Raw genomic sequence first — 27,905 nt, forward strand, 5'->3', positions numbered from 1 at the left:
TCGAGAAGTTATGCCCTAGTCCTGGTCGGTGTCTCCAGTCGAAATGTCGGCCACCGGACCAGGGTAGCTGACCCGCCCGGGCCGCCGTCCGCTTCACCCGCCCAAAGGGTTGAGCCGGTTCTCGAGCGTGAGGCAGTGGGCGGGGCAGCACTCTCTGGACCCGCCCCACGTCGGGTGAACCAATGGAAGCGCGATGTGTCAGGTCCCGCCCACACGGGAGGGGCAGAACTGCGCAGGCGCATGGAGCGCCCGGGCGGGCCGGCTGGCTGGGAAGATGGCGGCGGAAGCCCTGGCCAGAGGCGCCGCAGAGGAGCTGGCTGGGGGTGTCCTAGGTGTGCAGCTTAGGGCCAGCGCCGGGCCATGAGCGCGCCGCCATCGAATCCTCGAGCCGTGGAGCCCGCCTGCGCCGCTTGCCATGGCGCGGCTCGCGGACTACTTCGTGCTGGTGGCGTTCGGGCCGCACCCGCGCGGTGAGTGCCGAGTCTGGGCGCCGAAGGGCGAGCTGGGGGCTGAGGGACTGAGATTGAGAATTCGAGGTCTGAAAAGACCCAGCCGGAGGCAGGGTCGGGACTTGGGGTCGAGATCTCAGGCCCTGTGAAAAATGGCCCGTGGTTATTGGCCACAGTGGCGTCCGGGTCAGCCCGCGAGGACCCCGGATTGCTCGGCCTATGTAAGAGCGGTCTCCTCCTCCACCTGGGCACCTGGGCACCTGCGTCGGTGTTTGGAGGTGGTCAGGGGCGTGTAGCCCGGGCATGGGAGGTGGGAGGGCCCTGCTGCAGTTCCGTCTCCCCGATTCCAAGTTGGATGGGATGGGCGCACCCCGACTTGGCCGATTGCCGGTGGCTTGTGCCTGGGAATTTCAGAGAGGGGGGCGGAACGTTGGTTTTCCAGCATCTCGGACCCAAATGCTAAGTCTGAAACTCAAGCAGGCGTGATGGGGGGTGCAGGGGAGGGGGAGGGGCTCAGAAACTGCTAAATGGATAGGTGCTGTTGAGCTGGGCTTCAGAAGAAAGTGTCAGGCTTGGAGAAGAGCGTTCCTGGCGCTCATCCTGTGGTGCAAGTGTGCAAGCCAGGCAGGTCCTCAGTATGTGTGTGTGTGTGGGGGGGGGATCAGTGTGGTGATTGGTGCTCGCGCGTCTAGGAGGCCCTGACCTGGGGTTAGCACCTGTGTCTGAGAGCCCTTCAGTCCAGGGGGTAGGAGAAAACGGAGCCTGACAGTGACATCAGCAACAGCCATGGAGACAACAGTGTTGGGGTGTTGGCTAGAGTCCTCAGTGTGCCAGGCCCTGCACAAACCCTTTGTGTGTAATGATCTCATTTCTTCCAATAGCCCACTGAGGTAGGGCTTAGAGTATAATCAGGCACACAGAAGTTGCGGGTTAGTATCTTAGGGACAGCTGTGTAGCTAGATGAGGCAGCCCTTAATTCCTACGTGTGATGCCTCCTACTGTGTTCCACACACTTACCCTCCCGCTTCTCAGGCCAGCTGTCACTGGGACCACTCAGCACCCAAACTTTCTTGTTTGCTTTTCTTCTTGCTAAGTCTTCACTAGGACCATTCCTTGTCTAATGTCTGCATGCTGGCACCCCAAGAAACCTCTTGAGCAGCATCAGCATCTCTGTCTCCAGACCCTCTTAAGGACCCTCTCACCGAGCATCCACTTCTCTCTGCTCTCGCATATTCAAGTCTGTATCTTTTGGCACTCAGTGATGAGCATCTGTCTTTCCCTCCAGAGAGGGAGTTCTCAAAGGCAGAGACCACATTGCCTTCATCCCTGTCCTCTCTGAGCAGGAAGCTTGCCACCATTGCTGTCTCGGCTCACAGAGGGAGAGCCTGTGCTCCAAGGCATATGTGAAGGTCAGCGAGGCTCCTCCACCTGGAACAGGAGTGCTGCTGAAGAGTGAGGAAGCAGAGCTGGCTGAGGGCTTGCTTTTCTCTGTGGGGGTCTTGGGCTGAGTGCTGGGCCAGGGCTGGAGGAACAAAGTGGACTTGGATGGTGATGAGAGCATCCTCGTGAAAGGTCCTGAGAGGCAGAGAATGTAGGTAGAGGCCAGGTCGGGGAGGTGTGGTGGGGGGGGGGGTAAAAGTTGAGGGTGACACGAGGTGTAGGTCGGTTCCAGGAGAAGCTTGCTATGACACAGGTGGGCTTACCGATAGAGGCACACAAGAAATATGTACATCTGACCTCTGAACAGGAAAGAATAGAAGGCTGAGGGCAAAGGGGGCTACTTTTCCTGAACGTTGTAATGGAGTAATTCTCAAAATATCCATCACTTTGGAAACAGAAGGCCAAGGAACCCTCTAAGCATTGCCTTCTAGGCTCAGAGTTGACTAGTCCCTGCCTAACTGCTCAGCCTCAAGGCATTTCTTTGAGGAGCTAGCCCAGAGTTGGGTTTCTGGGTATGGGCTGAAGGCAGAGCTATAAGGCAAGGGGTATGGGTACCAGGAGTTAAAGACTCAAACCCCGGGAGCACACTATGTTCATCCTTTGTCACTCTATCAGTCCTTGGCCTTGTGTCAGTCATTGTGATCTCTCTGCCTCAGTTTCCTCATCTTGAGATGAGATGACTCACACTAAGCTGGTACAAGGCTGTCAGGAGCACTCACATGTGAACATATAGCGCAGGACAGGCCCAAGGAGACAAATTACATTTAACTAAGGTCTGAGTAGTGATGTGTGCCCACTGCTGGATAGGTGTTTCTGAGGAAGGTGAGGGCCCACTGTGGACTGGCTGCCCTGGGACACTGGGGCAGGCATGCAGCATCTTTTAGGTTAGCTATGAGTGAGAAGATGCCTTATTTTTGTTCTAATCAGAACTCTTTCTCTGGAACTGCTCCATGTAGAACCTGGCTGCCCAGTGCCTTTTGAAGCTGTATGGGTTGGGTCCAGAGGCGTACCCAAGGTAGCATCCTGGTTGCTAATGATTACAGTTGGTGACCTGTAGGCAAGGCTACAGACAGTAAATGCCTGGGCTGTGTGGGACCCTTTCACTTTAGACTCTAAAGTTTACAGATGGCACAGCATAGACACCTGGTGAGCCAGGGAACACCTGTGTGTGCCTTGTCTTGTCGCTGGGCTGGACACCTTCCTTAACATCAAGACCAGACAGCTTAGCTTGAGACCCCTGCCCAGCTCCCAGAAGTGGTCAGTTCAGTGCTCAGTTATCTGGGAGCACCGGTTCTCAGGCACTTTATGACAGGTACCCTCCTACCGCTGCTAGGGAGGGAAAACTGGATCTCCATTAACCAAGGAAACTACTTCCATTCCACAACCTGGCCTCCTGTGGCCTTGATGGTAATGAGGTGGCCACATTCTTGGGCCCCATCTATTGTCCCCACCCATGGCCCTGCCCTCCCTCTAGATCAGGTTGGGGCTGTTTGGGATGGCTGCAGTTTCCTCTCAACCACCCACCCTCGGAGCTTAAGGGTCCATGGTCTTGGGTTAAAGCTTATGTGGTCTGTTCATGGGTTGGTGGTAGGTCAGAAAGAACAGCTGAAAGAGCTGTAGGCTCTCTCTGCACATGGCCTCCTCTGCAGCTTGCCTGGGGCAGTGTGTCTTCGTGTTGAGGTCTGATAGGTGGAAACGCAGGAAGGTAGTATTCTTTTGTTTCCGCTCCCTTTTCCTATAGCTGGGCTCCTTAGAGCCAGCAGCGACCTGGTGCTGTCCAGCACACATGGTGAGGTGTGGGTCAGTCAGGAGAGACTGTTGTTCATTCTTTGCCTTCCCACAGTGCACACTGTCCATGGCTGGCCATCCAGGCATCGGAGCCTGGCACTGGTGATGGGGTGCTGCCAGGAGATGACAGAATACATGGCCTGTATTCTGCCATTCAGTCCCCAAGCCTGCATGGGCCTGACTGCTGGAGGAAGCTCTTGCTGAGGTGCTTTGAGTACAGGAATCCCAATGTGTCTTCCTAGGGTGAGCCTACCCAGTCTGTGGTTCAAGAGTGGGTCAGGGACTTCCCATCTCTGCTTCAGCGGACCTTAGTGTCCATCCTCTATAGGTGTCCCAAAGAGCACTGCCTTGTAACGGGCTCTGCTGTTGGGATTGGTCTAGCACTGTTGGGGTAGAGAGGGTGGGTGCTCATTCTTTTTGTCTGCCCAAAGTGGGTAGTGTTCTGGTGGGCCAGGTACAGCCACTGCAGGCTACTCTTGTTGACAGAAGGCTTCAGTGGGTGGCAGACGCGGAGGAGCATGGCGGAAGCCCTCACCCAAGTGCAAGCCCACTGTCTGGAGGCTGCGAGAAGCCAGAGTAGAGTTACAAGGCTCCCTCACGGTCTTACTGGGAGGGCCTGCTGTGCCTCAGGGCTCCGGAAGTTGTTCTGCACTTGTGACTGAAGAACCTGTTTGTTTGTGAGTTGAGCTGAGCTGGGTGTGGGGAGATGGTCATACAGCTGACTACATGCATTCAACAAGCCCTAATGAGGCTGCAGTCCGGGCCGTGCACGGAGCTTGTGTCTGGTCAGGCTACCACAGGTGTACCAGTTGCCTGGAGACGGGGGTTACACTTGGTGGAGGGAGGACTTCAGGGTCTTGTTGTAGGCCGCAGATTTAGATAGTGGATAAGACGCTTCTTAGAGGAGAAGGCGCTTGATTGCAACCTGAAGGTCAAATCCTGGGCTGCGGTGGTACTGAGAAGGACCTCAGGAGAGATGGCCACGGGGCTGTCTACCTGTCTACTTTATGAGGAGACAGTGGAGTCTCGGGAAAGGAGCTCTTTAAGAGTGCAGAGCCCTCGGAAGACTTAAAGCTGCTGGGAGTGGATTAACATTGGCCAGGGTGAGGGATGCTGCCAGTGCATGGTGACCATCCTCTCCGTGCCAACTCCCCTGGGAGGAGAGGCTGCTAAAAACAGCCCTTAGAAGGCTACTAGCCCTTCTGGCTTTGGGGAAGGCTGCAGAGCAGAGGCTACAGTCCCTGTCTGTACACCCCCCTTCCTTCCTCCGCCTGCTGCCTCGTGGCAAGAACTGGGTGAGCCCTGGGTGCCAGCCAGGGCTGGGCCCAGATGGTGGTTTAGGGCCGAGCACAAGGAGGCTCTTGCCTGAGTGGGTGGGGGGAGGAGCCACGACTGGGTAGGAGTAGTTTGTGTGTGCTTGTGCATGTACATGTCTATATGTGCGCATGGAAGTATAAGTGTGTTTGTGTGTTTGCAGTGTGCGTGCACTGCCCAGGCCTGTTGAGGGTAGGGCCTGAGGGACCCCTTGGGTTTTATTGTGGTGGGATAGGTGCATGGGTGTATGTGTGTGTGTAGGTAGACATGACACCATCAGACACCTGTCCCTTCCTTGTCTGTTGCCTGTCGCCTACAGGGTGTTGGTGGGGGAGGAGGGGAGCAGGAAGCTGAGGTTTTCTGAGTCATAATAGGCCCCTGCACCCCACCACCTCCTGCTTTGCAGCAGCCTTCCTAGTGTTCACATCCTTGGTATTTTCTCTATGGTTCTGGAGGGGTGGTCTTCTATGGTTGCAGCTGAGTTTCTTTGTTTCTAGGGGGCCTGGGAACTGTGTGTTGTTGGGTTGGGCTTAGGAGTTGAGCCCAGCTGTATCCAAACGGCTCAGGCTGGGTGGATGTGCGGCCATCCTAGCAGGCTCTTTGCACACTGGAGTTTCCTGGAACTTAGGCTGAGCAGGGAGGACCCATGGCAAGACTTTATGTTGAGCATCCTCCCCTCATGCCTGCTTCTGCTGCTTCCATGGGGGAGCCTGAGCATCGAGGCTGCTCCACATAAGGGTGCGGAGCACGTGCCTGGGCACCTTGCAGCTGTATGTGTAAGAGGCAGAAGTGAGGAGGCCTGCCTTTTTTACATCTCACAGTGATTCTCAGCCTGTGGGTCGTGACTCCTTTGGGGTAGTATAGCAGATATCATGCATACTAGATGTTTACACTACAATTCATAACAGTAGCAAAATTACAGTTATGAGGTAGCAACAAAATAATTTTATGGTTGGTGTCACCACAACACAAGGAGCTGTATTAAAAGGTGACAGCATTAGGAAGGTTGAGAACCACTGCCATACCATGTCCATATTCCACGAGTATATGAAGCAAATGAAGCTGTCACATGTCATCATTGTTACTGTCGCTTTGCCTCTTGATTTGGTGGTGCAGGGATGAGGCCCAGGTAGGGACCTTCACTCCGCCTCCATAGACTGTACTTAGAAGTGTTTTCCTTGCTGGTGTAGACCAGGAGCCTGGGAGCTCCAGCTTCGGAGGGACAGGTGCTTGCTAAACTCTTGTTTTCTGAGGCTTGTGCTCTGGGAGGAACTGTCTCTGAGGTACTGTGGGTAGGTAGCAATTTGGAGCCATGGTTGGTGCTTTTACCCCCAGCATAAGAGAAGCTAAGGCTTGAATTCCACACAGATAACAGGTGTGAGCATGGGCCCAGGGCAGACAGGTGACAGGGATCACCAAGGTACCCAAATATGTCCTGTCTATCCAGACATGCCCAGTGTCTGCACGTTGCTCACTGTCTGGCAGAGCCTGAAGGCTAAAGCTGCAGGGTGCCAGTCAGGGGAGATGTTGAGTTAGCTAGAACTAGTGCTCCTCCTTGGCCGGTTCCTATACAATGAAAGGTTAGGCTGGGCTGGTGGGTGGCAAGAAGGATCTGGGCGCTCCTCTGTCTTCCTTATGATGGCCTTGGGGTCTGCAGTTATCCAGTGGCCTGTGCAGAAGTATGCTTAGAGAAACGGTAGATCTGGGCTGGTGCCAGATGAGAAAGAGCTGCTTCCATCCTGGGCCGATCCTGACAGCATGAGGGCTGGGGCGTGGGATGTGGGAGGCTGCCTGCTCTGACCACCTGCTCTTGTTCTCAGGGAGTGGGGAAGGCCAGGGCCAGATCCTGCAGCGCTTCCCAGAGAAGGACTGGGAGGACAACCCTTTCCCCCAGGGCATTGAGCTGGTGAGTGTGGGGGCAAGCATAAGGGATGCCAGGTCCGCTGTTGGGGTAGACGGCTTGGCATGCAGGGTGTCTTGCTCATGTCACTGTGTCCCTCGTAGGCTTTACTCTAGATGTTGAGGCCAGAGCTGTTACTCCTTTCACCAAGAAAGGGCTGAGACTAGGAGGTTAAGGTGTCCCTGGGTAACTAAGAGGTTCTTTGTATGCCCTTCAACTCCAGGCCCTGGCAGTGCAGACACTTGAGGGCAGGTGGTGGGGACAAGGGGGCTAATTCTTGTGGTGGGTGTGGAGCAGGCACTAAGTGCTGGTCCCTCCCTTCAGTTTTGCCAGCCCAGTGGGTGGCAGCTATGTCCTGAGAGGAATCCACCAACCTTCTTTGTGGCTGTTCTTACTGACATCAACTCTGAGAGGCACTACTGCGCCTGCTTGACCTTCTGGGAGCCAGCGGAGTCCACACAGGTCAGCGTAAGCTCTGGTGTGCACCATGTGAAGCTGAGCCGTGGGCCATGGCCAGCTTGCTCTACCTCTGGGGGTATGTTCCTGTTGGGGAAGGCCGGGTCTGAGTCACCTCTGTCTTCACTTGGTCTCCTGGGATGACTCTGATGAGAGCCAGGGGAATGGGCTTCTGTCTGCAGGAAGTGGTGTGCGCCGAAGATGCCGCGGAGAAGGAGGAAGCAGATGAAGGAGGCCAGGCGCGGTTGTCGTCCACAGCACCAGCCCAGCCTGGCCAGCTTTTTGCTCCAAAGACCCTGGTGCTGGTGTCTCGACTGGACCATACGGAAGTGTTCAGGGTGAGGAGGGCCACCAGGGCAGTGAGGTGGGGCACGGGGTATCCTGTCGGTTGTACCACTGTTCCCTATCTGGTTGTTGCAGAATAGCCTTGGTCTCATCTATGCTATCCATGTGGAAGGCCTGAATGTGTGCCTGGAGAACGTGATTGGGAACCTGCTCACGTGCACCGTCCCTCTGGCTGGGGGATCCCAGGTGGGTCTTGAGACAGCTGGATGGCCACAGGCCCTCCCGGTACAGTCATAGAGGCCGTGATGGGGTGGCGTGCCTGTTGGGCACTCATAGCCTGGCTGCCTGAGCACACACAGCCCTAGGCCTTAGAATCTCCTGTCTGCTTTTGTGCTCTGCTTTTATCCTTTGTCCTCTGTTTCTAGCCCTGTGCACTCAGTTGGCTTTGTACCTGTACCTTTGGGCCTCTTCGGTTTCTCTCCGTTCTTGATTATTGGGTGTGATCCTGTCTCTGGATGCTGTTGCCCGTGTGTCTGTCTGCTTCCTTCTGTGTGCCCTGTGTCTAATAGTGTCTCTTTGTCTGTCTGTCCTGTGCAGCTGGACTCTGTTGAGGAAGGAGCGGTATGGATTCTTTGTTTCCTCTGCCCTCTCAGGCCCTGCCCCCCCTAGATCACAGGCGGTTCCCCCTTCCCTTGAGCTTTTCTCCGCAGCACTGCTCAGCCAACAGAGGCAGGGTGCGCCCTTTCCCTCCTGTCATCTAAGCCAGTCCCTTCTCAAGATTGTCAGCTCACCTGGGGCCATGTGCTCAGATCTGATCCATCTGACCACACTGCTAAGCTCTAGTCATTTTCTTTCTACAGAGAACCATCTCTTTGGGGGCTGGTGACCGGCAGGTCATTCAGACTCCACTGGTAGACTCACTGCCTGTCAGCCGCTGTAGTGTGGCCCTACTCTTCCGCCAGCTGGGTGAGACTGCCTCTCATACCCCACCCCCAATTTCCTGTCCTGGGACTGGTGGTCAGAGGTGTGGGTGCTCCCTGTGTACTGGAGTAGGGACCCGGGCCCTCACCAAGCCTATTTCCTTTCTTCAGGCATCACCAACGTGCTGTCTTTATTCTGTGCTGCCCTTACTGAGCACAAAGTCCTCTTCTTGTCCAGGAGCTACCAACGTCTTGCAGATGCTTGCAGAGGCCTCTTGGCACTGCTGTTCCCTCTGAGATACAGGTGCTTTTCTGCCTGGCCCCTCCTGGTCCCTCTGCCCACCCCTATGTCCTCTGGGGCTTACGGTGTCTTCTGGGCCTGTTGCAGCTTCACCTATGTGCCCATCCTGCCGGCGCAGCTGCTGGAAGTCCTTAGCACACCCACGCCTTTCATCATTGGGGTCAATGCAGCTTTCCAGGCAGAGACTCAGGAGCTGGTAAGGCCGTGCCTTGTGTCTGCACCGTGCTGGTGCACTGCTGGTAGACTTGCTGGTCTCTCACCACTTGCTCCCTCTGGTGCACAGCTGGACGTGATTGTTGCTGATCTTGATGGAGGGACGGTGACTGTCCCTGAGTGTGTGCACATTCCACCCCTGCCAGAGCCACTACAAAGCCAGACCCACAATGTTCTGAGCATGGTGAGGGTTGGGGACAGGGTGGGGCTGGAGCCTGGGGCTTGTGGGAGCCATGACCTAACAGCCAGGGAACCCAGAGCCTAAGGTCATCATGCAATTGTCCCTGCTCCCTTCTCTTTCCACAGGTCCTGGATCCAGAGCTGGAGTTGGCTGACCTTGCCTTCCCACCCCCTACAACATCTGCTTCCTCCCTGAAGATGCAGGTGGGGGCCACTGCTGCTTTGGTGGAGAGATCCCAGTGCCTCTAGTGGCCAGGCTGATGGTGCTCAAACACTCAGCCTCCCTCTAAGCTGGCTCCAGGCTACCACAGCCTCGGCAGGAAGGAGCCTGGGAGCAAATAGTTAGGTGTGGTAATTGTGCCTGAGTCAGTCAGTGCAGTGGACCAACCAATCAAGGGGCCCTGAAGAGGAGTCATTTGTTCTGTACTTTAGGACTCGCTTGGCTAAGGAGCACTGTAGGGAGAGGCAAAGAGGGTGGCAGAATTGCCCGGGAAACCCTATGTCTGGCTGTGCATGGGACTGGAGAGAAGTGCTCAGGGTGAGCAGTTGCTGGGGCCGGACACTCAGGCATTGACCTGTTCTTCCAGGACAAGGAGCTCCGTGCTGTCTTTTTGCGGCTATTTGCTCAGCTCCTGCAGGGTTACCGCTGGTGCCTGCACATTGTGCGCATCCACCCAGAACCGGTCATTCGTTTCCATAAGGTAGGCTGTGGGGTTGGGGCTGGAGCTGCAGCGAGAGCTGGCCCTGTGAGTCCGTGAGGAGCTAACTTCCTGGTGTTCTCCCAGGCAGCCTTCCTAGGCCAGCGCGGGCTGGTGGAGGATGATTTTCTGATGAAGGTGCTGGAGGGCATGGCCTTCGCAGGCTTCGTATCAGAGCGAGGCGTCCCCTATCGTTCCACGGACCTGTTTGATGAGGTGCAGCTCTCCTCCTTGCCTGTCCGCCTGTCCCCTCCCCAGCCCACTCTACTGACCCTTATCGCCTTTCTTTGTCCCCCCTTAGCTGGTGGCTCATGAGGTAGCACGGATGCGTGCAGACGAGAACCATCCACACCGTGTCCTGCGTCATGTCCAGGAGTTAGCAGAGCAACTCTATAAGAATGTATGGTGGGTGACATGGGGGGCATGCTGCCATTTTGGTCCTGGCCCGTTAGCCAATGCCTGCCCATATTCCTTCAGGAAAACCCGTACCCAGCTGTGGCAATGCACAAAGTGCAGAGACCAGGTGAAGCCAGTCACCTGCGGCGGACCCACCGGCCCTTCCCCCGGCTAGATGAGGGCACAATTCAGTGGATTGTGGACCAGGCTGCGGCCAAGATGCAGGGTGCACCCCCAGCTGTCAAAGCTGAGAGGAGGACCACTGTGCCTTCAGGGCCCCCCATGAGTACGTAACTTGAAGGGGAAAGCAGGCTGGTGTGGCTGGGTACGGGGACGGGAGTTAGAGTGAGCATGTCTTTTCTCTTTAGCGGCCATACTCGAGCGATGCAGTGGGCCTCATATCAACAGTGCCCGGCGCCTGGAGGTAGTGCGGAATTGCATCTCCTATGTGTTTGAAGGGAAAATGCTTGAGGCAAAGAAGGTGAGGCTTGTCAAGTGGAACCTCTAATCTAGGCTTGGCGCAACAACTCTGAGGAGACGCAGTTCTGTCTTCTCGTGTGGTAAATGCTGAGCCTGTGTGGGGCTGGGTGGACAGGAGGGTGCTCTTCCATCTGAGCGGACAGCAGTGCAGCGTGTACCCTGGGTACAGTGTAGTCCTGTACATACATGCCAAGGATTGTTGGAGTATTCGTTTGTTTGGGGGAAGAGTTTTCAGACAGGATCTCTGTAGCCCAGGCTGGCTCTTAACTCACTATGTAAGCAAGGCTGACGTTGGTGTCATCCTGCCTTGGCCTCTGAGTGCTGGCATACAGACATAAGCCACGGTGCCTGGCTTTATGTTGCTTTAGTAATAGTGTTCATGAACACCTTTGGGGTCTTAGTAACATTTGTGTGATGTTCCTGTGAGGCATCCCTCCAGAGGACATGTCCACGCTTGCTTGGAAGCCAGCTCCGTGTATACCTTGTGTCTCTGTCCTCATGAGCTGTCATTTGAGGAATTGCTGGGTCTGCTGGAGGATTTAGTGTGTATTTGGTCAGTAAAACCCAGCGCCTGGCTACACCTGACTTACATTGGTTGGTCTTTGGTCTTTTCTAAATGTGCTTGGAGCCTGAGTGTGGCTGCCTCCACTGTGAGTGTGGTGAGGATTTCCCCTGTACTGCCTTCTATTGCATATTTCCTCTTTTTTCTACCTCCAGCTGCTTCCAGCTGTACTCAGGGCCCTGAAGGGGCGAGCTGCTCGTCGCTGCCTCGCCCACGAACTTCACCTGCATGTACAGCAGAACCGTGCAGTTCTCGATCATCAGCAGTTTGACTTTGTCGTCCGCATGATGAACTGCTGCCTGCAGGTGAGCCTGGCCCTCCTCAGTGATACTGCCTGGGGGATCTCTCCCATGTGATGGGGTGAGGGAGGATGGGATCTGAAGAGTCCTTGTTGGAACTAACTTTGAAACCTGAGGTAACAGTTTCGGGTGGCAGTGGAGGAGGTGCTGGTCCATGATGGCCAGAGAGGCAGGATTGGATGTGTTGGGTTCCCTGTCACTCATGGCTCTGCTCGCAGGATTGCACTTCCCTGGATGAGCATGGCATCGCAGCTGCACTGCTGCCGCTGGTCACAGCCTTCTGCAGGGTAGGTGCTGGGCATGTGGTAGGCTGGGCTTCCTCTCCAGCCTACTGGCTAGGTGCTCATGACTTTCCCAACTTCATTTCTGTAGAAGCTGAGCCCAGGGGTGACACAGTTTGCATACAGCTGTGTGCAGGAGCATGTAGTGTGGAGCACACCCCAGTTCTGGGAGGCCATGTTCTATGGGGACGTGCAGACCCACATCCGGGCCCTCTACCTGGAGCCCTCTGATGATCGTGTGAGCCCCTCTCAGGTGTGCAGAGCTTCTCGGGCCTGGGCTGGGTTGGGGCAGGCACCTTGGCCCTGGCTTACTCTTGTGGTGCCGTGACAGGAGGTTGGGGAGGCACAATCTCAGGATGATGAACGATCTGCCCTGGATGTGGCTTCAGAGCAGCGGCGCCTGTGGCCAATGCTGAGCCGTGAGAAGCAGCAGGAGCTGGTACAGAAGGAGGAAAGCACTGTGTTCAGCCAGGCCATCCACTACGCCAACCGCATGAGTTACCTTCTGCTGCCTCTGGACAGCAGCAAGAGCCGCCTGCTGCGGGAGCGAGCAGGCTTGGGAGACCTGGAGAGTGCCAGCAACAGCCTGGTCACCAACAGGTGGGGTGCGGCCAGTGGTGAGGCCTGGGCCTGGGATAGGGCTTAGGGTGGAGGTGTGGGGGTGCTGGTGCCCACACACCTCCTCTTGGCCCAGCATGGCGGGCAGTGTGGCTGAGAGCTATGACACAGAGAGTGGCTTTGAAGACGCAGAGACATGCGATGTGGCTGGGGCTGTGGTCCGCTTCATCAACCGCTTTGTGGACAAGGTCTGCACAGAGAGTGGGGTCACCAGTGACCACCTCAAGGGACTGCATGTCATGGTACCAGGTATGGGGTACTGGGCATGGGAGCACTCATCAGAGGGCGGCTGTGGCGCCAGGGTGTGAGACCTGCTGTCCCTTAGACATTGTCCAGATGCACATTGAGACCCTGGAGGCTGTGCACCGTGAGAGCAAGAGGCTGCCCCCCATACAGAAGGTGAGCAGCGGCTGGCCAGCTGTGGGCACAGAGGCCTGGGCTGTGCTCTAAGTCTCTGCTCTGTTTGCTGGGTAGCCTAAGCTGCTGAGGCCACGCCTGTTGCCTGGTGAGGAGTGTGTCCTAGACGGCCTTCGAGTGTACCTGCTGCCAGATGGGCGTGAGGAGGGTGTGGGAGGCAGTGGAGGAGGCCCTGCTCTACTCCCAGCCGAGGGTGCTGTCTTCCTTACCACATACCGCGTCATCTTCACGGGGATGCCTACCGACCCCCTGGGTAAGCCTGTGGACCTTGTTCTGTGCCTCCTCAGCTCTTGGATGTAGATAAGACTTAACTTTCCCTTCCCTTTTTTCAAAGAATCAAAGCCCTCTTCCCATAGGCCCTGGTGTGCTCCTTCCCTCCTCACCCAGACGTCTGAGATATGCACCCTTCTCTTCTCCCCTCCCCTCATGATTCTTCTTGGCCTGTTTAAGTGGGGGAGCAGGTGGTAGTTCGCTCCTTCCCGGTGGCGGCATTGACCAAGGAGAAGCGCATTAGTGTGCAGACCCCTGTGGACCAGCTTCTGCAGGATGGGCTGCAGCTTCGTTCCTGCACATTCCAGGTGTGTAAACTCTTGTCCACTGTGGCCAGGTTGAGCCCTATAAATGGGTTCCTGCCAGTGGTTGTTGATTTGGGGCTGTCACATTGGCTCTCAGCTTGGGATCACCTGACCTTTTGAAATAGTGGCCTCTGTGTCTTTATCTTTATCCTTGGGGTATTGACCTTGGAGTCTAAGTTTTGAGTGTACTGTCTCAGCTGAGACCTCATCGAGTAGCCAGTGAAATGTGCAATTTGTACACATTGTTGAGTTACATGGACATGATGCCGGTCCTTACAGTTCGCCTGGCTTTGTGGCGTGTGTGCCATAAGAAGGGAGCCTGTGAAAGGCACACTGTCTGATTAGGAAGGAGCCTGATGACCACTGAGAGCCCTGAGGGTTTATTTGTCTGACCTAGCTGCTGAAAATGGCCTTTGATGAGGAGGTGGGCTCTGACAGTGCTGAGCTCTTTCGAAAGCAGCTCCATAAGCTTCGGTACCCACCAGACATCAGGAACACCTTTGCATTCACACTTGGCTCAGCCCACACGCCGGGCCGGCCGCCGCGGGTTGCCAAGGACAAGGGTCCTTCATTCAGGTATGGAACTGGGTCCCAGAGCCAGGCAGCCAGGTGCTTGCTGGGCCTCTAGCATAATCTTCCTGGACTCCATGCCCTCTCGCTTCTGTTGGACTTTCACATCCTAGAACCCTGTCCCGGAACCTAGTGAAGAATGCTAAGAAGACCATCGGGCGGCAGTATGTTACTCGGAAGAAATACAATCCCCCCGGCTGGGAGCATCGAGGCCAGCCACCCCCTGAGGACCAGGAGGACGAGATCTCAGGTGGGAGCAGGGGCAGGGAAACTGTTGTGTTCCCTGTGATCAGTGACCTCATGGGGGCTGGGGCTGGGGTTGAGTGGCCTTAGGTTGTGATCCCCAACTATACTGTTTGCACAGTGTCAGAGGAGCTGGAGCCCAGCACACTGACCCCGTCCTCAGCCCTGAAGCCCTCTGACCGCATGACCATGAGCAGCCTGGTGGAGCGGGCGTGTTGCCGTGACTACCAGCGCCTTGGACTAGGTACCCTGAGCAGCAGCCTGAGCCGGGCCAAGTCTGAGCCTTTTCGAATCTCTCCTGTTAATCGCATGTATGCCATATGTCGCAGGTGAGGGCTGGCCAGGACATGCCATGAAGATTCTGCCAGGGCTGACGAGGGTGGCAGGGCGTGCTTGGACATCTCGGCTTGCCATGGGTCCCAGCCATGGGTCCTGGACAAACAAGGGGCATGGGCAGGAGGTGGAGGTACCAGATAAGCATGAAGTGCTTCTGGCCTTCCAGTTCCGGGAGCCACAGTAGATTTGTTCCATCGTGTCCACCCTGTTGGCTCTTCTTGCCTAAGCTGTGTAAAGCTCTGGGTGGGTATGAGGCTAGACCTTAGAGCTGTCCTCATGATGCCTCTAACTCCTGCAGCTATCCAGGATTGCTGATTGTCCCCCAGAGCATCCAGGACAACGCCCTGCAGCGGGTATCCCGCTGCTACCGCCAAAACCGCTTCCCTGTGGTCTGCTGGCGCAGTGGGCGCTCCAAGGCTGTGTTGCTGCGCTCTGGGGGCCTGCATGGCAAGGGTGTTGTTGGTCTCTTCAAGGCCCAGAACGCACCTTCTCCAGGTACTCCTTTGTTCTGTCCATGTCTGCCTCCCTTGCCTGTCCAGTCTCCACCTCCTTCATCTCCAGCTTCTCCTTTCTCAGGCCAGGCCCAGGCCGACTCCAGCAGCCTGGAGCAAGAGAAGTACCTGCAGGCTGTGGTCAGCTCGATGCCCCGTTTCGCTGACTCATCGGGACGAAACACACTTAGTAGCTTCTCCTCGGCCCACATGGGTGGTCACGGTGAGAGGGTGCTTTTGGGTAAATGGTGGCCATAGAGCAAAAAGGACTTTGTGGGGGCTGTGGCAGCATTTATGGTGGGACGGCCAGCAGGGGGAACAAATGGCTTGATTGTGGGTGCTGGGTATGGGACAAAGAGAGGAACCCCTCTCCGAGTTCTGGGACAGGGCAGGAATACTGTCCAGACCAGGTGAGTGTCGTAAGGCCCCGTCCATTCCCTCACCTTCCTTGATCCAGCACATCCACCAGAGAGGCCTCTAGGTCCAACAGATGCTGCATCCGTGCCTTACGTTTGCTGATGCTGCAGCCCTCGGAACACCCTGAAACTAATTTTATCATCCTTTCTCCTAGCCCGTCCCCTTCCAGCTGCCACTCTGTCCATTAGTTGGCCTTCATGGTCTGTCCAGGCTCTTTGGGGCTTGTCTGCACTGTTCTCGCTGGCCTCGTCATCCTCTCCCCTACACGTACCTCCACGACACCTGAACATGCTAAAAGGGGCGCCAGGCCAACCTCCCCAGCCTGACCTCTGCTCCCCGTGAGGCACCCACACAGTTCTCTCTACCTGAGAACTGTTATCATAATTGTGTGCAGTGTCTTCTGTCCTTATGTGCTGAAGGAGGCCCAGAGGTCAGGTGTGTGCCCCTGACTATCGGTTGAGTCCCTTCTTTTGCCGTCTGGCACTTGGTGCCCAGCATTAGCTCTGGGCTGCACTGTGTCTTCACAGTTGGTCTAGGTGGCAGTGCTGAACGAGTGGTGCCGTGTGTATGCTCTTGACACAGTGAGGGCAGATACTGTGTCTGGTGGTGGTTAGCAAGTGACTTGTGGGTATGGGCACTGCTCTTGTTCTGGCCCATTCCCATGGCCTGGCTGGTAGATGCTGGAATCCTTAGCACTTGATTCTTTGGCTTACCACCCTATCACTAACTTGCATACAAAGCCCAGTATGTGCCAAGCTGGGCCCTTGTGCTTGGAATGTGTCTCAGCACTAGGTGTGGCATCTGCTACAAGTTACATAGCCCATTTTAACAAGCCGACATGGCAGTGCTACTTGGGAGTAAATTGCCCTACTCCATTTGGTGTGTTCAAAAAGTGGTAGCTATATGCCAGGATTTAGCCTTTGGTCCCTCCTTCCCCCTCTTAAAGTTGTGGGGCTACATTTTCTCTTCTGGGCTCAGCCTGTGAGAGCATAGTGGCACTGGTGGCTTTTAGGCTGGTAGCACCTCCCATGAACAGAGCCATCTTGTAGCCCAGAGTCCTTACTTAAGTCTGTCTGTTTTGTCTGTCTGGTTCCTAAGGTTTATTGCTCTTTCTTGTTGTTGGGTGTTTTGTTTTGTTGTGGAGACAGGATTTCTCCTTGTAGCTCTGGCTGTCTTGCTACTTGCTTTGTAGACCAGCCTGGCCTCAAACCCACCGAGTTTGCCTCTGCCTCCCACGTGCTGGGATTAAAGCCTGTGTCCCCATACCGGCCAGGTCTGTTCTCATCTGTATCCACCAGAGCTTGTCCAGTCATCTTCAGCTCTTGTTAACATTTGCTGGCCACTGGTGCTGAGGACAGCGCAGCAAGTCTGATGGATAGGCCAGACTGACCCATTGTCACAGTTGCTGAGAATACCTGCTTTCTGTGTGATTAAATGTGTTTTACAGCTTGCTTTTCTGCCGGAAATTCTGAGTGGCAGTTTCAGGCAGCCTCCTTCCCTCAAAATGTGTGAACCTGCACCTTCCCTAAGTGTCCCCTAGGCACTTGTTTAGCCTTCTCCAGTGCGCGTGTTGCTACCTCCAATGTTGTAAACTCAAGGTGTAGGGCCAGTGATGGTCAGGAGTCTGGCTTCCCTCAGCCCTACTTGATTTTCAGCTAGCCACCTAAGTAGGCTGCTGCTGTCTACACTGCAGGTTGGGCAACTGCCATCTATAATGTGAGGTTGTCAGAGAAGTCAGGATATGGAAGACTGACCTTGGCCTTGGCCATAGTGATCTCTGCATTGGGTGTGGTAGTGCTGTTTTGCCCCACACATTTCTCTGTCTTTTATGAGGCCTCTGCAGTCAGGTAAGCCTGAGGTGTGACTCATGCTCCTGGACACTGCCTCGCTGTCCCAGCCTGCAGCTCTTCCTGGTACAGTCCTGGGACATGTCGTGGATTACATTGTCTTCCCGTCCCTCTGGTCCTTCCTTCCCCTCTTCCAGTCGCCTCTAGGTCTCCTCCAGACTGAGACCCTCAGGCACCTCTTGTGTTTTGTTCTGGGCAAGGCTACTACATGGTTGTGTGTTGAACACTTCTACCAGCCAGACCTTGGCTTAACCTAAAGAAGAGGGTCTAGGAGAGACTTGAGGACAAGGTTTCTCTGAGCTATTTGAAGAAGAGTCCAGCATTCCAAAGCCTGACCCTTCCCAGCAGCACAGACCCTCTATACCCAGTTGCCTCTGGTGGGGAAGACCCATGCCTGGACCAGACAAGGGTCCATCCTACTGCTGACCCCTGGGAGTAGGGCTTAGTGGGAGCCTCTGACAACCCCGTCCTGGGACCAAATCTGAGCCTTCTCTCTGCTGTGCCCTCAGTGCCCAGCCCCCGAGCCAGGGTCACCACGCTGTCCAACCCTTTGGCGGCCTCGGCCTCCAGATGGACTGCGTCCCGAGGTACCGTACTGGGGCTTTTCCCTTACCTGGCACTGATAGCCCCCTAGTATGAGTCGAGCTGTCTTGGGCACTAATATCTCCCTCCACCCCCAGCACTAACAGCCCCTTTGTGACAGACTAGCACCACTGACTCCTCCTAGCCCTAGTTACTTACCTGCCTAGCACCTGATCCCAATCCAGACACTAACACAGGCCACCCCCCATGTGCCTCAGCATCTGTGTGTTCCAGCCCTCCTCCCTCTCATGGCCTGTCGACCACTCTGCCCTGCCTGGAAACTCAGTCCCCTCCCTGGAGGCCAGGCCCAGCCAGCCCCAGGTAAGTGGTGCCCTGCCCTCAATCTGGGGCTTACTTGGTATCTCTCTTGTAGGTAAATGGAGCAGTGTCCGAGCCAGTGGTCGCAGCACTGGGCTTGGGGCTGATGTGGGCTCTCGGCTAGCTGGCAGAGATCTCCTCAGTACCCCCCATACCAACGGGGCTCCATCTGATTCTGGCTTTCTGCGGCCACAGCGTGCAGCACTCTACATCATTGGTGACAAAGCTCAGCTCAAGGTAACTGGGGAAGAGGTCTGGGGCCAGGCGGGGAGCACGGCGCTAGGCGTGGCTCACAGGCGTCACTGGCCTTCTTCCAGGGTGTGCGTCCAGATCCCTTGCAACAGTGGGAGCTGGTGCCTATTGAAGTGTTTGAGGCAAGGCAGGTGAAAGCCAGCTTCAAGAAATTGCTGAAGGCTTGTGTACCTGGTTGCCCTGCGACTGAGCCCGGCCCAGCCTCCTTTCTGCGCTCACTGGAAGACTCGGAATGGCTGATTCAGGTCTCTGCACTGCCTCTGCCTCTCTGCCCACCTGGGTGCTAGGTCTGCCTCCAGGTCTGGGTCTGCTTGTTAGACATGTTCGGTACCAGGAGGAGGGGGAGGTGATGGGTACTTCCTGGGTAGTATCATGGTGTCTGGAAGGCAGCTGACGGTCTGGGCCTATGGGAAGTTGGGCAGGCCAACAGTGAAAGGGATGTTGGAGTCAGTCTGCTCTGCTCAGGGAGTTTGACATCCAGTATGGAAATTGGCTTGTGATTTGGCGTGTAGGACAGGGCTCTCTGCTGCATGGTCGTTTCTGGAGAATGGAATGGTTATTGTGTCACTGGTGCCCTGTGAAAGCTAGAGTGCTTAGGGACGGGAGCGCTGGGCACCTGAAGGGCAAGGATTTCCTCTTTCTGAGACAGGGCCTCACAGTGTAGCATGGCTGACCTGGAACTAGGTGCTGGGATTACAGGCATCTACTACCTCACCCAGCAGAGGAACAGGGGCTGAATCTGCCTCCCTCGTCCTGAGGGTTCTGGGAAGGGTGGGCAGGGCAAGTGTGACCAGAGCAGAGCAGAGCGTATCCATCCAGTGCTGTAGATCCTACTGGCCTTACAAGGATCCTGGGGATCTGCAAGCCTATGGGGCCTGATTGGCTGTAGCGTCCAAGGGTGCCTGTCCACGCAGATACACAAGCTGCTGCAGATATCGGTGCTGGTAGTGGAGCTGCTGGACTCAGGCTCCTCAGTTCTGGTGAGCCTGGAGGATGGCTGGGACATCACCACTCAGGTATGTGTGTGGCAGGTACAGGGGAGGGGCTGGGGAGGGTCCCCAAGAGAGAACCTCCTGACATCTGCTGGTGCTGGCAGGTGGTATCCTTGGTGCAGCTTCTCTCAGACCCCTTCTACCGCACTCTGGAGGGCTTCCGCTTGCTGGTGGAAAAGGAATGGCTGTCCTTCGGCCATCGTTTCAGCCACCGTGGGGCCCACACCCCAGCTGGGCAGAGCAGTGGCTTCACGCCGGTCTTCCTGCAGTTCCTGGACTGTGTGCACCAGGTGGGTAGGTTTCCATGTAGGTAGGCTTGAGTTGTGCTCTCCTAACCTGACCCCTGACCCCCTACTTCATACAGGTCCATTTGCAGTTCCCCATGGAGTTTGAGTTCAGTCAGTTCTACCTCAAGTTCCTCGGTTATCACCATGCATCCCGCCGTTTCCGGACCTTCTTGCTGGACTCTGATTATGAGCGTATTGAGCTGGGTATGTAGGGAGGAAGGAAAGCTGGGGTAGCTACCGGGGTCAGAGGGGCCTAAGCTCAGTGCTGCTCTTGTGTAGGGCTGCTGTATGAGGAGAAGGGTGAGCGCAGGGCCCAGATGGCATGCAGGTCTGTGTGGGAGTATGTGGACCGGCTGAGCAAGAGGACTCCCATGTTCTACAACTACACATACGCGCCTGAGGACACAGAGGTGAGTGGGGCCTGGCTGGGGCAGCAGCTCCTGCGTGGCCCAGCTTCTGAACATAAGGCTTGCTTGCTCCCAGGTGCTGCGGCCCTACAGCAACGTGTCCAATCTGAAAGTGTGGGATTTCTACACTGAGGAAACGCTGGCTGAGGGACCCCCTTATGACTGGGAGCTGGCCCAGGGTCCCCCTGAGCCTCCAGAAGAGGAACGGCCTGATGGAGGTGCTCCCCAGAGCAGGCGCCGTGTGGTGTGGCCGTGCTATGACAGCCGCCCTCGAGTCCAGCCTGACGCCATCTCACGCCTCCTGGAGGTGTGTGTACGTGTGCGCGCGCGTGTGTGTGTGTGTGTGTGTGTGTGTGTGTGTGTGTGTCCCAGACCCAGCCAGGGCTGCGCGCGCACGTGTGTGTGTGTGTGTGTGTGTGTGTGTGTGTGTGTGTGTGTGTGTGTGTGTGTGTCCCAGACCCAGCCAGGGCTGCACGCGCACATGTGTGTGTCCCAGACCCAGACAGGGCTGCGCGCGCACGTGTGTGTGTGTGTGTGTGTGTGTGTGTGTGTGTGTGTGTGCGCGCGTGTGCGTGCGTGCGTGTAACTGGAATTGCTCTGACTTCCCCACCACACCAACTGCTTGCATACCTGGGGTAGCTGTGGTTCCTAGGTCTCTGTCCTAGACTTTTACAGGACAGTAGTGATGAGGAAGTATTTGTCGAAAACTCTGAAGACTCAGGGCATAGTTTTTGCTCTTGGCATACGTGTGTCTCTTGACCTGGTATATAGTCGATTTTTGTCACTGTGAGGAAATCCTGGAGATAGGCCAAATTTTTTTTTTAAAGGAAAACATTTATTTATTTATTTATTTATTTTTTCCTCCTTTATTAATTTATTCTTGTTACATCTCAATGGTTATCCCATCCCTTGTATCCTCCCATTCTTCCCTCCCCTTATTCCCCTCCCCTATGACTGTTCCTGAGGGGGATTACCTCCCCCTCTATATGATCATAGGGTATCAAGTCTCTTCTTGGGATAGGCCAAATTTTATAAAGTAAAGACATTTACTTAGCTTGCAATTTTGGAGGCTCAAAGACACATCCTCAATTCTTAGAAGTGTCTGGAGCCGAGTGGTGGTGGCACACGCCTTTAATCCCAGTGCTTTTGAGAGGCAGAAGCAGGCGGATCTTTGTGAATTCAAGGCCAGCCTGGCCTACAAAGCGAGTCCAAGACAGTCAAGGCTACACAGAAAAACCCTGTCGTTAAAAGCCAAAAAAAAAGAAAAGAAAAGAAAAAAACAAAACAAACAAACAAAAGATGCTGAGCTCAAAGTTCAAGGAAAGACCCTGACTCAAAAAAGAAAAAGAAGTATCTGGACTGTTGTCATGGCAGAGTCTACCAAGAGATATTCACTCTTTCAAGGGCTCCTTCCCTATGTCCCAAGGACCTTCCACCAGGCCCTCCTCTTAGAGATCCATCACTTCCTAGTTCTGCTATATTAATCTTACTTTCACACATGTATCTTGAGGCAAAAACCATAGCTACACTATAGGGCCTGGCTTTAAGTAACTTAGGCAGCACTTGGGCATTAGTGCAGACAGGCTTTTCCCAGGAGCCTTTGTAGCTCTGCTCAGTTGTCTGCGCAGCATGCCTTAGAGTGAGGAGTAGGCCTTCAGGGTTCCAGCCTGGAGCTGAGAGAGTCACTGGGGCCTCCCAGTAGCCATGTTTTCTGGGTGTATCTGCTCCAGGAATCAGACTCAAACAAGGGCAGAGACCCCTTGAAAGAAAGTAAGGGCCAGATGAGCTGTGGTGGGTGGTGTGTGGTAGCTGGGGCAGTGTATAGGGTGGCAGGTCCTATCTGTGGCATGGCCTCCTTTGATGGTTCATCAGAAGGGTGTGGGCCTCAGGGCCAGTAAGTGAGGGCTTGCATTCCGCAGTGTTGGCTGTGTCCCTTCAGGATTATGTGAGCACAGTCTGGTTTCCTCATGTGCAAAGTGGGATGCTGTTGCCTCCCAAGAGAGGCTGTAAAATTGAAATATGTTTTGATGATCTAGTGTTGTGTGTGTTTGATGGTTCATCAGAAGGGTGTGGGCCTCAGGCCCTAAGTAGGTGAGGGCTTGCATTCTGCTGTGGGGCTGTGTCCCTTCAGGATTATGTGAGCACAGTCTGGTTTCCTCATTTATTTATTATACAGTGTTCTACCTACATACACATTAATACCAGAAGAGGGCACCACATCTCATTATAGATGGTTGTGAACCACCATGTGGTTGCTGGGAATTGAACTCAGGACTTTTGGAAGAGCATCCAGTGCTCTTAACCTCTGAGCTATCTCTCCAGCCCTAGTCAACTTTGTTTTAACGAACTTAAAAAATGAGAGAAAAGCTTCCTAATTTTTGCCATTCCCAGTATCTTTTTTTCCAGTACTGATTGTTGAACTCAGGGTTTTATATACATGCTAGGCAAATGCTCTATCACTGAGCTATAGCTGAAACTTGGTATTTTGTATTTTTTTTTTCCCTTCTTAATTTTGGAACAAGGTGTTTAGTTATCCTAACCACCTACAATTTGAAACCCTCTTGCTTAGCCTCAACAGTGGTTGGGAGTACAGGCATACTCCAGGTCTGGCCTCTAATAATCACTTTTTTCTGTGTATATTTAGTCCAATACCAGTTCCTTTCAGTCTGAAAAACTTTTAATATATCTTGTAATACAGGTCACACACTTCCTGGTCATACATTCCCTCAAGTTTTGGGGTGATAATGCACCCCCCCCTTTCATTTTGGTGGTGGTATAGATAAACAATCAATCCCAGGACCTTGTATGTACACAGCAAGTGCTCTGCCGTGGAGGCATACTCTTTGCCTGCCTGCCTGCCTGCCTGTCTCTATTATCTGTCTGTCTATCCTATCTATCTATCTATCTATCTATCTATCTATCTATCTTGAAGGGTTTGGTTGGTCGGTTTGGTGTGTTGGAGGCAGGGTTTCACTCTAACCCAAGTTAACCTGGAACTTACTTTTTATTCCATGCTGGCTTCAATCCTGAAGGGACACAGCCAACACAGCGGAATGCAAGCCCTTACCTACTTAGGGCCTGAGGCCCACACCCTTCTGATGAACCATCAAAGGAGGCCATGCCACAGATAGGACCTGCCACCCTATACACTGCCCCAGCTACCACACCCTCCTCCGTATGGGATCAAAGGCGTGTCCTCAGGCCAGCTAGTCTGTCCTTTGCAGCAGGTCTCGTGTTGCTAATGAGGCCTTAGGCACCTTCCCCATCCTTTTGCTTCAGCCCCCAGGCTTCAGCAGTCCATGTGTAGACGACCATGCCCAACTCTTACTTCCGTTTAAGAGACAGGGTGTTGCTGTGTTTCCTTAGGCTGGTCTTGAACTCCTGGGCTCAGGTTACCCTTCTACTTTAGCCTCCCAGGTAGGTAGAATGACATGGGAAACACAATGCCTGGTTTCACCTACCTGTCTTCCCCCCACCTTTCTCTTTCTGTTTGTTTAGTGATGCTGGATATTGACCCCAGCTTTGTGCACCAGAAGCAAGTACTCTACCACTGAGCTATACTCCACTCAGCCCATGTGACATTGTTTTTTAAGGGTATTTTCTCTGAATATATAAATCAGATGTGCCGGGCGTGGTTGGCGCACGCCTTTAATCCCAGCACTCGGGAGGCAGAGTTGGGCGGATCGCTGTGAGTTCGAGGCCAGCCTGGTCTACAAAGTGAGTCCAGAACAGCCAAGGCTACAAAGAGACTCTGACTCGAAAAACCAAAAAAAAAAAAAAATAAAAAAATAAATAAATAAATAAATAAATAAATCAGATGTGGCAGCTTTTTACATTCAAGCTCTCCCCCAAGGAAAATACTAATTAAACCTACATACTATATTCAGGGTTTTTGTTTGTTTGTGTGTATTGTTTTGGTTTTTGGTTTTTTGAGACAGGGTTTCTCTGTGTAGCCTTGGCTGTCCTGCACTCGCTTTGTAGACCAGGCTGGCCTCGAACTCACAGCGATCCACCTGCCTCTGCCTCCTAAGTGCTGGGATTAAAGGCGTGCGCCACCACCTCCCGGCCTACATTGTTTTAAGATATCATTACATTGTTTTCTGGCTTGCATTACTTTCAGTAAACTCTGTACTCATTCATAGCCTATGAACTATATGTTATCTTTAATTTTTTAAAAATTACATCTACTGTGTGTGTGTGTGTGTGTGTGTGTGTGTGTGTGTGTAAGGTCAAAGGTCAGCTTTCAGGAGTCTCTTCTATCATGTAAGTCCTAAGGATTATACTTCAGTTGGCAGGCTTGGTGGCAAGCACCTTTATTGACTAAGCCATTGTGCCCACCCAGTCTGGATTTCTTTTTTCTTTCTCTCTTTCTCTCTTTTGAGACAGGGTTTTTCTGTGTAATAGCCCTGGTTGTCCTGGACTCACTTTGTAGACTGGGCTGGCTTTGAACTCACAGAGATCTGCCCACCTCTGCCTCCTGAGTACTGGGATTAAAAGCATGTGCCACCATGCCTGGCCCCCAGTCTAGATCTCGAATTTGTTTTGTTTTTAAAATATTTTTTAAGTTAAGAAAACTCTTTATGTGTGAATGTTTTGTCTGCGTGTTATGTATATGTACCAAATACATGCCTGGTACCCACAAAGGTAAGAGGAGGGCATTGGATCCCCTGGATCTACCGAGAGCTGTGACCACTAGGCATCAACCCAGCTCCTTTCCAAGAACAAGTGCTATAAACTGCTGAGCCATCGTCTCAGCCTCTGCATGTTCTTTTTGTTCACCAATTCTCTTCAGGAGCTGCAGCGGTTGGAGACAGAGCTAGGTCGACCTGAACGCTGGAAAGATGCTTGGGACCGGGTGAAGGCTGCACAGCGCCTTGAAAGCCGGCAAGATGGACGTGTGAGTGGATGGGGATGGTAGGCTGGACTGAGGAACACCAGGTATTTGCGTTGCCAGGAGATGGAGGCTAATTAGCCTTGATATAAACTCCATTCTGCTTCCTCCAGGGTACCCCGAGCTCACTACTGGTGTCAACTGTGCCCCACCACCGCCGTTCGTTAGGTGTATATCTACAGGAGGGACCTGTGGGCTCTACTCTTAGCCTCAGCCTGGACAGTGACCAGAGCAGTGGCTCAACCACATCCAGCTCTCGTCAGGCTGCCCGACGGAGCACCAGCACACTGTACAGCCAATTCCAGACAGCTGAGAGCGAGAACAGGTGTGCGAGGCAGCTCCTCCTACTACATAGCTACTTCTAGACTGAGAATTGGGACCCATGCATAACTTTCAATGGGTGTTAGGTTCTTTGAGGAGTTTAGTATTTTCTTTATGTAGAAGGGCTTATAGGAGAAGCTATGATAGTTGCCAAGCATAGGTCAGCATCAAAAGAGGTTTGGGTTGTACACCTGGTGACTGTAGCAAGGCTGAGATGGAGCCAAGGGGTACCCGTAAGACTGCTACTTGGTGAAACTGGGCCAGGCAGGATCCATCCTTCCTCCACAGATGTGACTGCTAAATATTATCTTCCTCTTTGGAGGTGTCTGTGTCACATGGGACTGCCTTCTCAACACTGTTAAAGTTTTGGTGTTTGGGACCCAGCATCTGTCACATAATGAATATAGAGACTGACCCTTCATCTAATTTCTAGGGGTGGTTCCCCACTTGCGAGTTAACCTGGCCCTGATTCTGTACCAATGCAGGTCCTATGAGGGTACCCTGTACAAGAAGGGCGCCTTCATGAAGCCCTGGAAAGCCCGTTGGTTTGTCCTAGACAAGACCAAGCACCAGGTGAGTGACGATGCAGGGACAAGGGAAACAGATGGAAGGTAGGCCTGTCCTAACCCCGTGCTCTCACTTCTCCCCCAGCTGCGTTATTATGACCACCGAGTGGACACAGAATGCAAAGGTGTCATTGACCTGGCAGAAGTGGAAGCTGTGGCACCTGGCACACCCACCATAGGTGCCCCTAAAACTGTTGATGAGAAGGCCTTCTTTGATGTGAGCCTCTGCCAGGGGGTGGGGAACACTTGGGGCAAAGGGTTGGAGTTGTAGGGTTCATGGAGTCAGTAACCTGCTTTTCCCAGGTGAAGACAACACGTCGCGTTTACAACTTCTGTGCCCAGGATGTGCCCTCAGCCCAGCAGTGGGTGGACCGGATCCAGAGCTGCCTGTCGGATGCCTGACCCCTCCCGGCCCTGCCCGGGCTGCCCTGCTTCCAGTCGTTACAGACCACTAGGGGTGGGCAGGGCCGCCCCGGCCATGTTTACAGCCCCGGCCCTCGACAGTATTTGAGGCCCTGAGCCCCCCAGCACTTGTGTGTACAGCCCCCTGCCCCGCCCCACCTGGCCAGCTCTAACTTATTGTGGTGTCATGGCTGAGCCGTTTAGGGACGCGGCCATGGTACAGCCCTGCATTGGGCTTGTAAATAGTCCACCCCACCCGGCCCATCAGTGTGCTGGCCCTGGCCGGCTGGCTGTGCTAAGTTGTTTCTAGAACAGAGTCTATATAAAGAGAGAACTAACGACACGTGTGCACCTACGTCAGCCTTGTGAGTTATGGGTCTGCCCAGTGAGCAGAGGGTTGCTGTCTTTCTTGTGTGCCTCCTTTGGAGCCTGAGCTGATCTTCCCCCAAGATCCTGTGGCCACGAGCAGCTTTGCCATAGGAAGGGGAGTTAGCGCATGGCCACCCAAGTTCCCCAGGACTCCATGCCGTAGAAGAAAGCCCCATCTTTCACACCTAAATAGCTCTGGAGGATCAGTTGACATCAAGGAGGCTCTGGGGTGTTGTAAAGGGAGTTAAGACCTTGGGCAGCTGTTCTGAAGCCAAAGGTCAAAGGCCACACACTCTGGGCAGAAGGAACATGGGCTCTTAGGAAAGGGGGTCTTCAAGGCAGCTGGGAAGGGGGAGATGTGGCTAGAGAAGGGGCCACATTCACAGTGGTCTGAGGTCACAGATCATGGTCTTATGCGGTCTACATAGCCCTCCCCCTGCCAGCCCCACCCCCACCCCGTTTACTCTGGATCCTTGATTATCCCATCGCAGGGTACTGTGGTGATTTTTGTTGCTGCTCTCCTTCCCTACTTGCCTGTGAACTCCACCAGGCCTAGACTTCACTAGCTTGCAGTTGGGGCTGGGACAGAAGGTAGGCGGGTATGTCCCAGGGTAACTGCTGGTGTTGGTGTTGTCAGCTAGCCACTGGTGATCTGGGACCTGCCTCTTTACAGCAGAAGGTGAGCAAAGGGGGAAAGATCCAATGAAAACAGACTCCAGAGATGGGCCCTGTATGTAGTGGGAGGTTGATGCCACCAGTGACTTTGAACCCCCATCAGCCCTGGGCTCTATCATCACTACTTCTGTTGTCCACAACTGGACATGGGTGACCTTAGATCTCTCCTGGAAGAGTTAGACTGTGACTCAGGAAATCCATCAGGACAGATTCTGGAGAAGAACAGCCCTGCTCTCCACACTTGAGCTCTCGAGTCCAGAGCTGGGGAGTAGCTGAGGCACTGTACAACCTGAGCAGGTGAGTGCTGCCAGAGGCCACGGGCAGGACCACAAGACCTAGGGAAGGGAGGGGAGCGAGGGAGGAGTGT

General features: G+C 54.2%; 1 protein-coding gene across 4 annotated transcripts; it reads left to right on the plus strand.

The window, feature by feature from the left end:
- Window positions 1–232: 232 nt before the first annotated feature.
- SBF1 (SET binding factor 1) lies at window positions 233–26,835 on the plus strand. Of its 4 annotated transcripts, XM_084802909.1 has the most exons (41): window positions 233–470; window positions 6,812–6,897; window positions 7,216–7,353; window positions 7,530–7,685; window positions 7,768–7,878; window positions 8,493–8,598; window positions 8,724–8,856; window positions 8,941–9,049; window positions 9,137–9,250; window positions 9,373–9,450; window positions 9,834–9,947; window positions 10,032–10,160; window positions 10,246–10,344; window positions 10,422–10,626; window positions 10,709–10,821; window positions 11,538–11,687; window positions 11,900–11,968; window positions 12,054–12,215; window positions 12,294–12,562; window positions 12,657–12,829; window positions 12,906–12,979; window positions 13,055–13,250; window positions 13,448–13,575; window positions 13,970–14,148; window positions 14,256–14,392; window positions 14,507–14,714; window positions 15,020–15,216; window positions 15,298–15,435; window positions 17,986–18,063; window positions 18,432–18,613; window positions 18,694–18,873; window positions 19,543–19,644; window positions 19,725–19,910; window positions 19,985–20,111; window positions 20,187–20,317; window positions 20,391–20,621; window positions 25,107–25,211; window positions 25,319–25,530; window positions 26,012–26,099; window positions 26,178–26,309; window positions 26,396–26,835. In XM_084802909.1, exons 1-41 carry the CDS (start codon window positions 416–418, stop codon window positions 26,492–26,494), a joined length of 5,679 nt encoding a protein of 1,892 aa, XP_084659035.1. In that variant the 5' UTR covers window positions 233–415; the 3' UTR covers window positions 26,495–26,835. The 4 variants fall into 4 exon arrangements, with proteins under 4 accessions (XP_084659035.1, XP_084659034.1, XP_084659036.1 ...); XM_084802908.1 differs by having other exon boundaries at window positions 15,020–15,435; XM_084802910.1 differs by lacking the exon at window positions 17,986–18,063.
- The last annotated feature ends 1,070 nt before the right edge of the window (window positions 26,836–27,905 follow it).

This window comes from Acomys minous (genome assembly GCF_964271855.1).
Source record: "Acomys minous genome assembly, chromosome: 12".
NCBI classification, from domain to species: domain Eukaryota; kingdom Metazoa; phylum Chordata; class Mammalia; order Rodentia; family Muridae; genus Acomys; species Acomys minous.

Coding starts and splice junctions, on each gene's coding strand:
- SBF1 (XM_084802908.1), top strand. CDS start 416: ATGGCGCGGCTCGCGGACTACTTCGTGCTGGTGGCGTTCGGGCCGCAC. Junction 10,345..10,421: donor CAGAGCAACTCTATAAGAAT/GTATGGTGGGTG, acceptor ATATTCCTTCAG/GAAAACCCGTACCCAGCTGT. Junction 13,576..13,969: donor TTCGTTCCTGCACATTCCAG/GTGTGTAAACTC, acceptor TGTCTGACCTAG/CTGCTGAAAATGGCCTTTGA.